This window comes from Diplotaxodon limnothrissa, linkage group LG9, assembly GCF_057381915.1.
Source record: "Diplotaxodon limnothrissa isolate DT_005_m linkage group LG9, D_limnothrissa_male_GT1.1, whole genome shotgun sequence".
In the NCBI taxonomy this organism is placed as follows: Eukaryota; Metazoa; Chordata; class Actinopteri; order Cichliformes; family Cichlidae; genus Diplotaxodon; species Diplotaxodon limnothrissa.
Window position 1 is genome coordinate 33,820,190 of NC_140604.1, and position 12,800 is coordinate 33,832,989.

The window sequence follows — 12,800 nt, forward strand, 5'->3', positions numbered from 1 at the left end:
TTATGTTCAAGTTTGGGGGCAAATAAGCATGAAACACTGCCTACAGACCAATAAATTCTCTGATGATGGTCAAAATCTGTAGAAGATCACTGAGACCTGTGATTGGATAGTAGGTGGGTCTAAAGTCTGTTCTGTAGAATAAGCATGTGTTTGAAATATTTTCGTATTTTTATTTTTTACATGCCTCGATACTGAAACGCCACCAGATCTGTTTGTGTCCCTGCTGGTTAGCAAGTGGAGAAGAGTCTGACGAAGCAGCAGAGCAACATTTTTGAGTCATTTAGGCTCAGTTTAGCCACCACAGAGGAAACGATGACTTCAACAGAAAAGGTATGGAAAATATGTTTCACTACTATTGAAACTGTGCCCTTCATCGTCTTCGGTTGGTTTGCTTGATGATGGTCACAATTTGCTCAAAAGTTGACACAAAGTTCATTTTAACGGGCACCAAAACACAGGCTAGGTTTATATTAAGCCCCCAATAGTACATCATGTAATGTTATTTGTATATATTACTCTTTCTATAATATAATTTTAATTACTGTTGTAGCACACATTACATTTACACTTTTCCTTCATTAGATATTATTGTATTACAGTTTGGAAATGTTATACAGTAGTTGTTGTGGTAATCCCTAGTCTCTCATCCTGTAGTTCAGCAGACTTGAACGCCACTGTGTTGGAGTGCAGCTGGTGGCAGTAGTACTTGCTCTGCTCTGCTACATGCATTAGGGTCACTCTAACCAGAACCTGCAAAAGTTCCACATTTTACTATTGTAATTCTTTATAAAATTCTTGTCAAAATAATGTGAAATTATTTTAGGGTTTGGCCTAGTAGTCTCATTAAATGTAACTCTAGGGATAAACAAATGCTGGTGTAATGACGGTGTCAGCAGTCTAAGGTGTTCTAGAATACAATTTAAAAACCTGTAGGAATATAGACCTCTCCCTTTCCTATCCCCCAGCCATGTCTGCCCAGTCTGTAACAACTGAAAATAAAATGAAAAATAACAACAAAGGCTGATCAAATGGACCAAAACGGCAAGGCCGTGATGATCCGTTGGGTATCCTTGTTGGCTTTCAGCTAAATTTGTCTAATCTAAGCAGTCAAATCAAAGACAAGAACAAGACTGAATATTTGTGTGTACAAGCACTAGGAATGGCGATGACGTGAGAATATTTAAATACTTAAATCTGATAGTTCCATAGACTATACTACCAAATTGTTTGGTTCTTCTGACCATTTGTATATAATGTACTACCACTAGTAGATGGTTGAAATGGGCCTCTGGTTTAAAATTATACAGAAAACTGGAGGGAGTTTGACTGTTCAGTTTGTTCCATGACTGTATTTAACTCAATGCCTCTGTTGGTATTTCTGTTGCTGCAGGATCGAAATGGGCAAAGATGTCAGCCCTCTCAGGAGGCTGACAAACCCCACGGGGGAAGAAAATACAGCTGCAATGAGTGTGGGAGAGCTTTTACTCGAAAGGAGTCCCTAAGAAAACACACAGACTTCCACACTGCAGAGATTCTGTTCATCTGTGACTTGTGTGGAAAATGTTTTACTTGCTTTGGTAAATTGCAAAGACACCAACTAATCCACAGGGGATATAAACAGTTTAGATGTGACTTGTGTGGGAAGTCCTTTACTCAGCAAAGTGCCCTAAAAAAGCATAAAGTCTCTCACAGTGATATTACAGCATACCGTTGTGATCATTGTGGGAAGCGTTTTACTCAGAAAGAAGGCCTGGAAAACCACAAGTTCATCCACAGTGGAGTTAAACCATACAGATGTGATCAGTGTGGTAAAGATTTTACTCAAAGTGGTAGCTTACGGAGGCATAGAGTTACCCACTCTGGAATTAAGGCATACAGCTGTGACATTTGTGGGAAAACTTTCAACCATTTAGGGAACAGAAATAGACACAAACGCATTCACACGGGACATGATGTTTACAGCTGTGATCAGTGTGACAAGCAGTTTACAGAAAAAAGATACTTACAACAACACATGTTTACCCACACTGAGGAGAGACCGTATAAATGTGAACTGTGTGAGAAGACTTTTAAACTTTCATCGTCCCTTAAAATGCACCATCAGATCCACACCAGAAAGAAACTCCACAAGTGCAGTTACTGTGAGGTATGTATTTTTATTTTTTTTTTCTTTCTGGGGTGTCAACGCTCGTTTCTGTTCCTCTACGTCATAGAAACAAAATTTATTTTAAAGTTTATTTAAACGTGTAACTTATGTTAAATGTATTTGTCTTTGTTTAGAAGCAGAACAACCCAGAAGGATCCAGTTTTGAACACTGCTATCGTTGTGGTGGTGGGAAACCATTTCGTTGTGACATTTGTAAAAAACCTTTCAGCCAGGAAAGGACCTTAAAATTACATCAACGTAGACACACTGGACACAAAATGAACTACTGCAAAGAATGTGGGAGAGGCTTCCCCACTCCAAGTAAATTACGACGACATGAACTTATACACAGTGGCATTAAAAAGTACCTCTGTGGCCAGTGTGGGTCATCATTCGCCACTGCAGGTAACCTTAACATGCATAGACAAATCCACATGGGAGAGAAACCATATAAGTGCAGTCACTGTGAGGAAAGCTTCTCACATTCAAGTACTCGTAACTTTCATGAAAGAACACATAAAACTACACCTGTGACTAGTGTAACAGGAGTTTGATCTTAAAAGTATTTTAAAGTGTAAATAATTTGTTTTATCTTTGAGGAATTAAATGTGGTATAACCTCCACAGACTGTCCTGCTTACCATTAAAGTTGAATATTGGTAAGTGTGGCTGTGTGGTGCTTATACTATTTTTCTCCACAAAGAGAAGGTTCCCAAGTTTCTTTAAGAATTGTTTTTTTTTTTGTTTTTTTTTTTTTACTTTAAATGAATAGAAATTTCCTACTAATTTTATTTTTTATCTTGTATAGAACTTTTTAAATGCTTATTTAACCTGCTGTGGTAATCCCCACTACTTTTCACAGAACTGATCCAGAAAGGTCAAATGCAACGTAAGAAAATGTTAGCGAATGGGGAGAACTGCTGATACAACGGTAGAATACAAAATCACAAAAGAAAATGCGCTTCTGGGGAGACAATTTTGCCAACGAGCTTCAGAAGGGGAAAACTACAAATAATGGGACATATTACACTTAAACACATTTAGAAAGGGTGGCGAGTTCTCAAGTTCTTTGACGGGGGAAAAAAATAAAAATTTGGCGTTTTTTCATCACAAAATTTATGTAGTATTGTAGATGTTTAATGTTAGTGGTTTACTGTTAGCCTGTTACTTTTGCAGCTTTGCCATTACATGATTGTCTTCTCACAAACGCTTCCATTGAGACTTGTCCAGGATGCTGGGTGTAATTTATTTATTAACATTTCTAGGCCAATTTAAGATTTGAAGACTTTTTTTTTTTTTTTTTTTTTTTTTTTTTTCTTTTTAAATGTTCTGGGGATGTTCATCAAATATGACTAAGGTAACACTAATTTGGTGTAAAAATAAATAATTGGTTTCATAACAAATATTTGAGCCATGATTTCACTTCCACCGTCTGAGTAAAGACTGACATGACAAATGGTAACATTTAACAGTCTGAATCCAATTTTTATTTATTGTGTGGATGCTTTAAGCATCCACACTATTGAGTTCCTGTTTCTCTTTATTCTTTATTATTATTATTATTCTAGTTGCTTCCGTACACTTTTTGGCACTTAACTACTTCCACAATTTTCAGCCGATTTTCACCATTCAAATTTTAAACTATTCTGCTATTTCTGCTAATTTACGCTACGATTTTTGCTATTTTTAACTATTATACTTTTTAAAATATTAAGCTTTTTTCCTTTAATTTGTCCCATTGAAATGAATGGGAAACTTCTGCAATTCTGCTAAAATTTGCTTGTTTTTGAAACTTAACTACTTCCTCATATTTTCACCTAGAACAACCATTCAAACTTTAAAATGTTCACAAATTATTGGGCTATTCAGGTATGATTCAGCTTTTTCAAATGTTTTACTGTTTTACTTTTATGCCTCTTAAAGTTTTGAGTTGCAAAATTGTGATTTTTCACAAAATACATGCGTTGTTATGGTTGCTATGCTCTTGGCTTCCAGTGTGCCACTGAAGGTTTTGCAATTTTCACTTCATGTCCGAACAACTTCTTGCTACTTGCTCAATTTTCACTCAACTTCCACAAATTATACATCAAAACGTAGGTATTTTTGCTGGCTTTCAGAAAATGTCACTATCATTGTTGTGGGATTTATAGAATTTTTGCAAATCTCCTCAGACCAACACAAGGTCTCAAAACTCTCCATATAAAGTCAATGGAGAGCTTGTTCAAAATCATCGCTGGATTTCTGTAATGAGAGGCATATTCGAATCGTCATATCTCCTTAACGAAGCGACTTTAAGACATGAGGCTTGTCCCCGAATATCTTCAGACACCCCTGACGCTCACAATTCAAGAATTTCTTTCTCACCTATTACCGTTCTGAAATGAGTTGGACTTGTTTGAGGGTAGGAAATTCGTCCTTCGCTCAGATTTCTTCAGATTTAAAACTCTGGAAATGAACCACTTTTTTCTCTCGTCATAATTTTTTTTTTGGATTTCCACAGAGACCTGAAAATTTCCATGACTGTTCACCAAAGCCTGCTGTCTCTTACGGTGAAAGAATGATATCGATACTCCAAATAGATTTCGAGTTACAAAGCGTTGTTTGAGGGCAAGTCAAGGCAGTTTTTGCTTCGCTCTACTCAGTTATGGTGCATTAGAAGTCAAATATCTTTAATAATTCATATTTTAATGATAAATTGTAAACACTGGAAGATTCCCCCATCTCTTCTGAACAAAACGGTGTAAGAATGACCGCTCTAGCCCCTACGGTTTGGGAATTATGGTCATTTGTTTGAGGGGAGTCCTCACTATGAGAAATAGGCTGCAATAATCCTGTGCCTCTCTGTGCTGCGTGTGTAAAAAGAGGCACATGTTTTGGCGGGAAAAAGTACACAGGCTCTCTGATTGGTGGATTCAAATTCAGCAGCTCCCAGGCTGACCTAGAAACTTACTTCTCTCTCCCTGTGCATTTTTTTGCTGATTTTTTCATTTAACAAGTATATTTGAGGGACCCTCAGCATGTTCAGCATTTTTTCAGCTGTCCATTTTGCTTTTCCAATTTTTCTGTTTAACTGATTACTATTGTGCTAAATCATACTATTTCTGCTATTTTATAAGATTTGTGCCTAATATAGTATTTCTGCTAAATTACAGTATTTCTGCTTTTTATACTATTTGTGCTAAAACATAGTATTTCTACTAAATGTAGTATTTATGCTTAATCATACTATTTCTGCTTTTTATGGGATTTGTGCCTAATATAGTATTTCTGCTTTTTATAGGATTTTTGCTCAAACATAATATTTCTACTAAATGTAGTGTTTATGCTTAATCATCCTATTTCTGCTTTTTATAGGATTTGTGCTTAATATAGTATTTCTGCTAAATTATAGTATTTCTGCTTTTTATAGTATTTGTGCTAAAACATAGTATTTCTACTAAATGTAGTATTTATGCTTAATCATAGTATTTCTATATATTTCTATATATTTCTGCCAGGTCCCCAGGCAGCCAATCCTCTGTGAGGACTTAGACATTCAAATTTTCAAATCAGGGCCTGCACGGTTTCCCAGCCAATCATATATGTGTCCTGAGGCATTCAAATTTGCATATTGGGGCCTTCATGGCTTCTAAGCCAGCCAATCATATCTGAGGGCTGAGGAATTCAAATCCACAAATCAGGGCCTGCACAGCTTCCCAGCCAGCCAATCATGTATGTGGGCTCCAGGTATTCAAATTTGCATATTGGGGAATTCGTGGCTTCTAAGTCAACAAGTCATCCATGTCATATATCTCTAAAAATTCATATTTTAATGATAAATTGTCAACACTTGAAGATTCCCCCATCTCTTCTGAACAAAACGGTGTAAGAATGACCGCTCTAGCCCCTATGGTTAGGAAATTATGGTCATTTGTTTGAGGGGAATCCTCACTATGTGAAATAAACTGAAAGAAGCAGGTCTATGTCTCTGTGCTGCGTGTGTAAAAAGATGCACCTGTTTTGGCGGGAAAACGTAAACAGCCTCTCTGATTGGTGGATTCAAATTCAGCAGCTCCCAGGCTGACCTAGAAACTTAGTCCTCTCTCCCTGTGTGTGTGTGTGTGTGTGTGTGTGTGTGTGTGTGTGTGTGTGTGTTTAGTGGGAGAGAGAGGACCCTGCCCTTATTTGGCAGCATGTCATTGTAGGATTTAAATTGAACATAGTTAGACTGGTTGACTGGATTAGAGCCTGTGTTTGTGTGTCCCTCTGTGCATTTGTGTTTCAATAAGTTATTACTATTCTGCTAAATCATAGTATTTCTGGTACTTTTCGGTACTTGTGCTAAATACAGTATTTCTGCTAAATCATACTATTTCTGCTTTTCAAAGGATTTATGCCTAATATAGTATTTCTGCTAAATTATAGTATTTCTGCTTTTTATAGGATTTGTGCCTAACATAGTATTTCTGCTAAATTATAGTATTTCTGCTTTTTATAGGATTTGTGCCTAACATAGTATTTCTGCTAAATTATAGTATTTCTGCTTTTTATACTATTTGTTCTAAATTATAGTATTTCTGCTTTTTATAGGATTTGTGCTTAATATAGTATTTCTGCTAAATTATAGTTTTTCTTCTTTTTATAGTATTTGTGCTAAAACATAGTATTTCTACTAAATGTAGTATTTATGCTTAATAATAGTATTTCTATATATTTCTGCCAGGTCCCCAGGCAGCCAATCCTCTGTGAGGACTGAGACATTCAAATTTTCAAATCAGGGCCTGCACAGTTTCCCAGCCAATCAAATAAGTGTCCTGAGGCATTCAAATTTGCATATTGGGGCCTTCGTGGCTTCTAAGCCAGCCAATCATATCTGAGGGCTGAGGAATTCAAATCCACAAATCAGGGCCTGCACGGCTTCCCAGCCAGCCAATCACATATGTGGTCTCAGGCATTCAAATTTGCATATTGGGGAATTCGTGGCTTCTAAGTCAACAAGTCATCCATGTCATATATCTCTAAAAATTCATATTTTAATATTAAATTGTCAACACTTGAAGATTCCCCCATCTCTTCTGAACAAAACGGTGTAAGAATGACCGTTCTAGCCCCTACGGTTAGGAAATTACGGTCATTTGTTTGAGGGGAGTCGTCACTATGAGAAATAGACTGCAAAAATCCTGTGTCTCTCTGTGCTGCTGCGTGTGTAAACAGATGCACCTGTTTTGGTGGGGAAAAGTGCACAGCCTCTCTGATTGGTGGATTCAAATTCACCAGCTCCCAGGCTGACCTAGAAACTTACTTCTCTCTCCCTGTGTGTGTGTGTGTGTGTGTGTGTGTGTGTGTGTGTGTGTGTGTGTGTGTGTGTGTGACAGAGAGAGAGAGAGAGAGAAAGCCTTTTAATGGGATGATCCCATTGTAAGATTCAAATTCAATATATTTAGACTGGTTGACTGAATTGGATCATGTGTGTGTGTCTCTCTGTGCATGTGTGTTTCCTCATGTGTACATATTTGTAATTGTGTGGCAGTCATAAATTTTTTTGCTGATTTTTGTCATTTAACAAGTATATTTGAGGGAACCTCAGCATGTTCAGCATTTTTTCAGCTGTCCATTTTGCTTTTCCAATTTTTCTGTTTAACTTATTACTATTGTGCTAAATCACACTATTTCTGCTATTTTATAAGATTTGTGCTTAATATACTATTTCTGCTTTTATAGGATTTGTGCTTAATATAGTATTTCTGCTTTTTATAAGATTTGTGCTTAATATAGTATTTCTGCTAAATGTAGTATTTATGCTTAATCATACTATTTCTGCTTTTCATAGGATTTGTGCTTAATATAGTATTTCTGCTAAATTTAGTATTTCTGATTAATTATAGTCTTTCTACTAAATCATAGTACAGTATTTCTGCTTTTTATGGGATTTGTGCTAAAACAAAGTATTTCTACTAAATGTAGTATTTATGCTTAATCATACCATTTCTGCTTTTTATAGGATTTGTGCTTAATATAGTATTTCTGTCAAATTATAGTATTTGTGCTAAAACATAGTATTAATTTAAAATTACAATATTCATAGTTCATCACAGTGTCTCTGGTAAATCACAATATTTCTGCTCTGTTGTACTATTTTTTAAATCATAGTGTTTCTGTAATGTTTAAGTATTTTTGGCTAAATATATTCTTTCTGTTATCTTATACTATTTCTCCTAAATTCTTGTATTTTTGAGAAGTTATCATGTTTCTGGTAAGTTACAATATTTCTGCTAAATTCTGCTATGCTATTGTATTTCTGCCAAGTATTATGTTTCCTCTAAGATATTGCAGTTCTGCTAAGTTATTCCATTTTAGCAAACTTCTTTTGCTTCTGCAAAGTTTTTACAATTTCTGCAACTTTTCAGCTTTTTCAGCTACTTTTTGCATACAGCTTCAGCTTTAAGCATCCACACTGCATTTTCGCAGGAAATGCAAATTTTTCTAGTTTTTTTTATTTTTCTCCCCCTGACACAGATGGACGATTATTGGAGATTGTTGTGTTTTTTGTTTTGTGTGGGTTTTTTTTTTTTTTTTTTTTGGGTCCCATTTGAAATGAATGAGAAACTTTATAAATTCTGCTAAAACTTGCTTGATTAGATTATAGCTTTTCTGCTAAGACAAAGGATTTCATGTAAATCATAGTATTTTTACAGAGTCAGTGTTTCTGCTAAATCATTGTATTTCTGCAAATTCATAGTATTTGACACTGCAAAGTATTTTTATTATTTTTTTAGCACAATCAATCTTTATTTATAAAGCACTTTTCATACAAAAAATGTAGCACAAAGTGCTTTACATAGTTAAAAGCAGCCCACCCCACCCTCCAACTCACTCCCCACACTCTCATTAACATAAATGATGTGAATACACACACACACACACACACACACACACACACACACACACACACACACACTTAAACAGTAAAAATTGGGCTGGGTCAATCAACGTATTTCACCCAAATCACAATATTTAAGCCAAATCATAGTATTACTGCTAAATTGTAGTATTTGAGCCAAGTCATAGTGTATATAGGCTAAAACATAGTATTTCTGTCAATAGCAGCAATACTATGATTTCACACAAATACTATGACTTAGCAGACACACAGTTGACTGATCTAGAAACTGCCAAATTATATTATTTCTGCTAAATCATAGTATTTGTGCTCAAACATAGTAATTCTGCCAAAGCATAGTATTGGTGCCAAATGGTAGAATTTTTGCTTAATCATAGTATGACCGAGAAGGTTAAGTGTCTTAACTTCTTTTCAGCACAAAGTTCTGCTTCACCTGTTTCAAGCACAAATTTAAGTTTATTCACCTCATTTCTGCAGAAAGTTCAACTTTGTCAGCTAATTTTTCAGCTCCTTCAGTTGAAGCCTGCTATATCTTTTGGTGCTCATAACTGTTATACTTTTTTTTTTTTTTTTTTTTTTTTTAAATATATTTTTAGATCAGTTTTTCAGCAGATTGTTCTCCTTCTTCTGCTGTTTTCCGATTCCACTACAAGGCATTTTCGCAGGAAATGCAAACTTTTCTAGTTGCTTCTTTCTTCTTTGCCATGGAACTACTTTCGCAGTTTTTGTGCGATTTTCACCGTTCAAATTTTAAACTATTATGCTATTTCTGTTAATGCCGACTATGACTTTTGGTGCTCATAACTTCTATACTTTTTTTGAGATAATTCGTTTTTGTGCTTTTTTTTTTTTTTTTTTTTCCCTCCCTCTGGTCCCATTGAAATAAATGGACCACATAATCAGTGTGGTCACTGATTTTGTTTGTGGGGTTGAGCTGTGTTCTTAGCTTGGTGAGATGAGCAGCTGTTCTTAGAGCGGGAGGCCCGGGTTCAAATCCCGCTTATGGTAACAATTTTTTTTCAGTTTAACATTTAAACTTTTTAACTGTTTTCAATACAAATTTCAGCTTCTACACCAGTTTTCAGTGGATTTCTTTCCCCCTCCCTTCAGCACACAGTTTTACTACTTCTGCTGTTTTCAGCAAATTCCACTACAAGGCATTCACCAGAGGTGGGTCGAGTATCCAGAAATTGTACTCAAGAGTAGCATTACTTTTAAATATTATTACTCAAGTAAAACTGAAAAGTAGTTGTCAAAAAAGTTACTCAAGAGTCAAAAAGACTACTCAAGTAGCGAGTAACTGTTTGAAACGTCAGATTTATTTATTTATTTATTTATTTATTTATTTATTTTTAAACTATTGTCACAACCTGCGGGATCGGCAAGGCGCTGGTCAGAATCTCTCCACTCCTAGCCCCCCTTCTCTTCTCTTTTTCCTCTCCCTCTCCCCTGTTTTGCCGGGGCAGAACTCATGGCGGGTTCACGCCCTTGGTCCACGCCTTCCCGGATCGTGCACACCTGGGCCTCATCAGACCAGCCGGTATATGAGAAGGAGATCAGCTGTTCAACGCTGGATTGTTGTGAAGGCTCTTGTCAGTACACACCTAGCTCAAGTTTGCCGTGCCTCTGCCTCAGACTTAACGTGTTCCTTTGTTCCTAGATTCCCCGGACCCGTCCCCGTGTTTCCCCGTGTGGAAGGTGTGACAGGTCGCTAGCGGAGTGGAGAGAGGCTGTTCTGAGCACGTGTGTGATTTCCCCGTTTTCCCTGGAGCCCTGGACCCCTGCCCCTCACGTCTTGTATATAGCACTAACCTTGCACTGTCTGTACATTCACTTGGTGAAGATCTGTAATAAACATCTCTGTTTGAACGCTACCCAGGAGTCCTGCAAGTGGATCCTTTAAGCAACGCGTGGCACTAATTTCCAGATTTCAGTTTTTCACAACATGAAGCTTTTTTTTTCACTAATACCGACAGTAAATAATACAAATATATAAACAGTTCAAACAATTTCCAGTGACAAGATATGCTGTTAACTTCATATTCATTTTTGCTCCAAATGGCACAGCAGCCTCAGAAAACATTAGAACCATTCATCTTGAACATATGTACATACAAGGCAGCCCAGTTTACCATAAATTGTTTGGGTGTGTGTCTATTTCTGCATATTTAACAAAAATGTGCCATTTCTTCACTCAGTGAGGTGATGGTTACGCTTCAGCAGCAGTTTGCTCTCAAGGTTGTTTTTGTGAAGCTGTGTTACGTTCCCCTGAGGGGTCTAGGCGGGGAGGGGGAAGTAACAAAAAGTGACCGGGTCAGAAAAAGGAGGCAAAAGGGTTAAATTAAAGAGTTTTATTAAAGTTTCAATTTATACTAACTAAAAGAGACAGACAAGCCACTATGACCATTTAAGAAAACAAACAAAACTCAGGCGTTGGTCAATAAAGTAAAACGTAAGCCAAAAAGAAAGAGCAGCTCCTAATTTCTCCTGCATTAAGGAAAATCCCTTCACATGGAACAGAGGAGGCTGGAGTGCAGAGAAACTGGTAGAGATGCAGTTATACAGTCTACCTGGGCCCCACAAACTCAGCTAAAGAGATTAAATACATTAAATTGCTGCACATTTTGCAGACTAACAGTTTAAGATTATTTAATAAATTAAATCTTTCTATAACATTAAATGTAACGAGTCAAATAGAAGTCTTTCTAAAGTTATTTAATTATATTTATATTATGAAAAGCAGATTTGTTGACATCTTAAGTTTTTCCCGTTTTCAGATAAAATAAAAACGCACAAAGCAAATACAAAAACAAGAACACAAAGCTGGAAAACCCACCCGATTGACCAAAATGAACTCAAAATTCTCCCACACAATAGAAACTCCTCTATTCCTCGCTGGCTCCATGTCTCTCAGTAGAAATATCAGTGGTTTGCTATCTGTCACCATCAAAACGCTCCACAAATCCTGTGAAAGATTCACTTCCTTATAAACCATTGAACGAGACACCGAAGCAGTCACGTTCTAAACGAAGCTTCGGACGTCACTGATCACGTGACTCTGGCCAAACGAATCAAGCTTCGACACAGAGCTTCTGAAGCAGTGTGTTGATTTTTTTGACACACGCACCGGAGCGTCAGCTTCAAGCAGACCATCACTATCAGTTTGTTTTACTTTTAAGTGGGTGAGTGATAGTGTTAATAATAATAATAATGGATTGCATTTATATAGTGCTTTTCTAGGCACCCAAAGCACTTTACAATTCCACTATTCATTCACTCTCACATTCACACAATGATGGAGGGAAGCTACAGTTGTAGCCACAGCTGCCCTGGGGCAGACTGACAGAAGCCATATCGTGCAGATAAGATGACATGTTTAAAAATGCCAACTAAGACCATATGAATATTTAGTTGTGTTAGGAGAGCTGGTAATAAAGTACTCAAGTTTGTGCTTTGGCTCAAGCTCATTTTGGAGGGATCAAGGTCCAGAGGGGCTTTTCAAAAAAAATTAGGGGTCCTAGAGGAACCCTTTTGAGGGAGGAGGTGTTACGTCCCTCTGCATCCCCTAATCTCCTCAGTATGTTCAGCTGGTGCTAATTGGCCCCACCTAGGCAGGTGTTGGTAAAAGCATATCTGAGGCAGGCTTTCAGGAAGCCTTACTAGCCATGCCTGGGTGGTAGCAGCCATGTTAGCCAACCTGCTATGCATTTTAGGATTAAAACCTCTTCTCACTAACACTCTGGTATTCATCTCCTTTTTTGTGTTGCGGCTTTTG

At 36.9% G+C, this 12,800-nt stretch overlaps 1 protein-coding gene across 1 annotated transcript in view; it reads left to right on the forward strand.

The window, feature by feature from the left end:
• The first annotated feature begins 312 nt into the window (after positions 1–312).
• Positions 313–12,800, forward strand: part of LOC146625977 (uncharacterized) — a 46,949-nt gene continuing 34,461 nt past the window's right edge. Inside the window, exons 1-3 of the mRNA XM_085363094.1 lie at positions 313–330; positions 1,391–1,494; positions 1,663–2,146. Of these exons, the coding sequence (XP_085219220.1) occupies positions 313–330; positions 1,391–1,494; positions 1,663–2,146 (606 nt within the window). The remainder of the gene's footprint in view (positions 331–1,390; positions 1,495–1,662; positions 2,147–12,800) is intronic.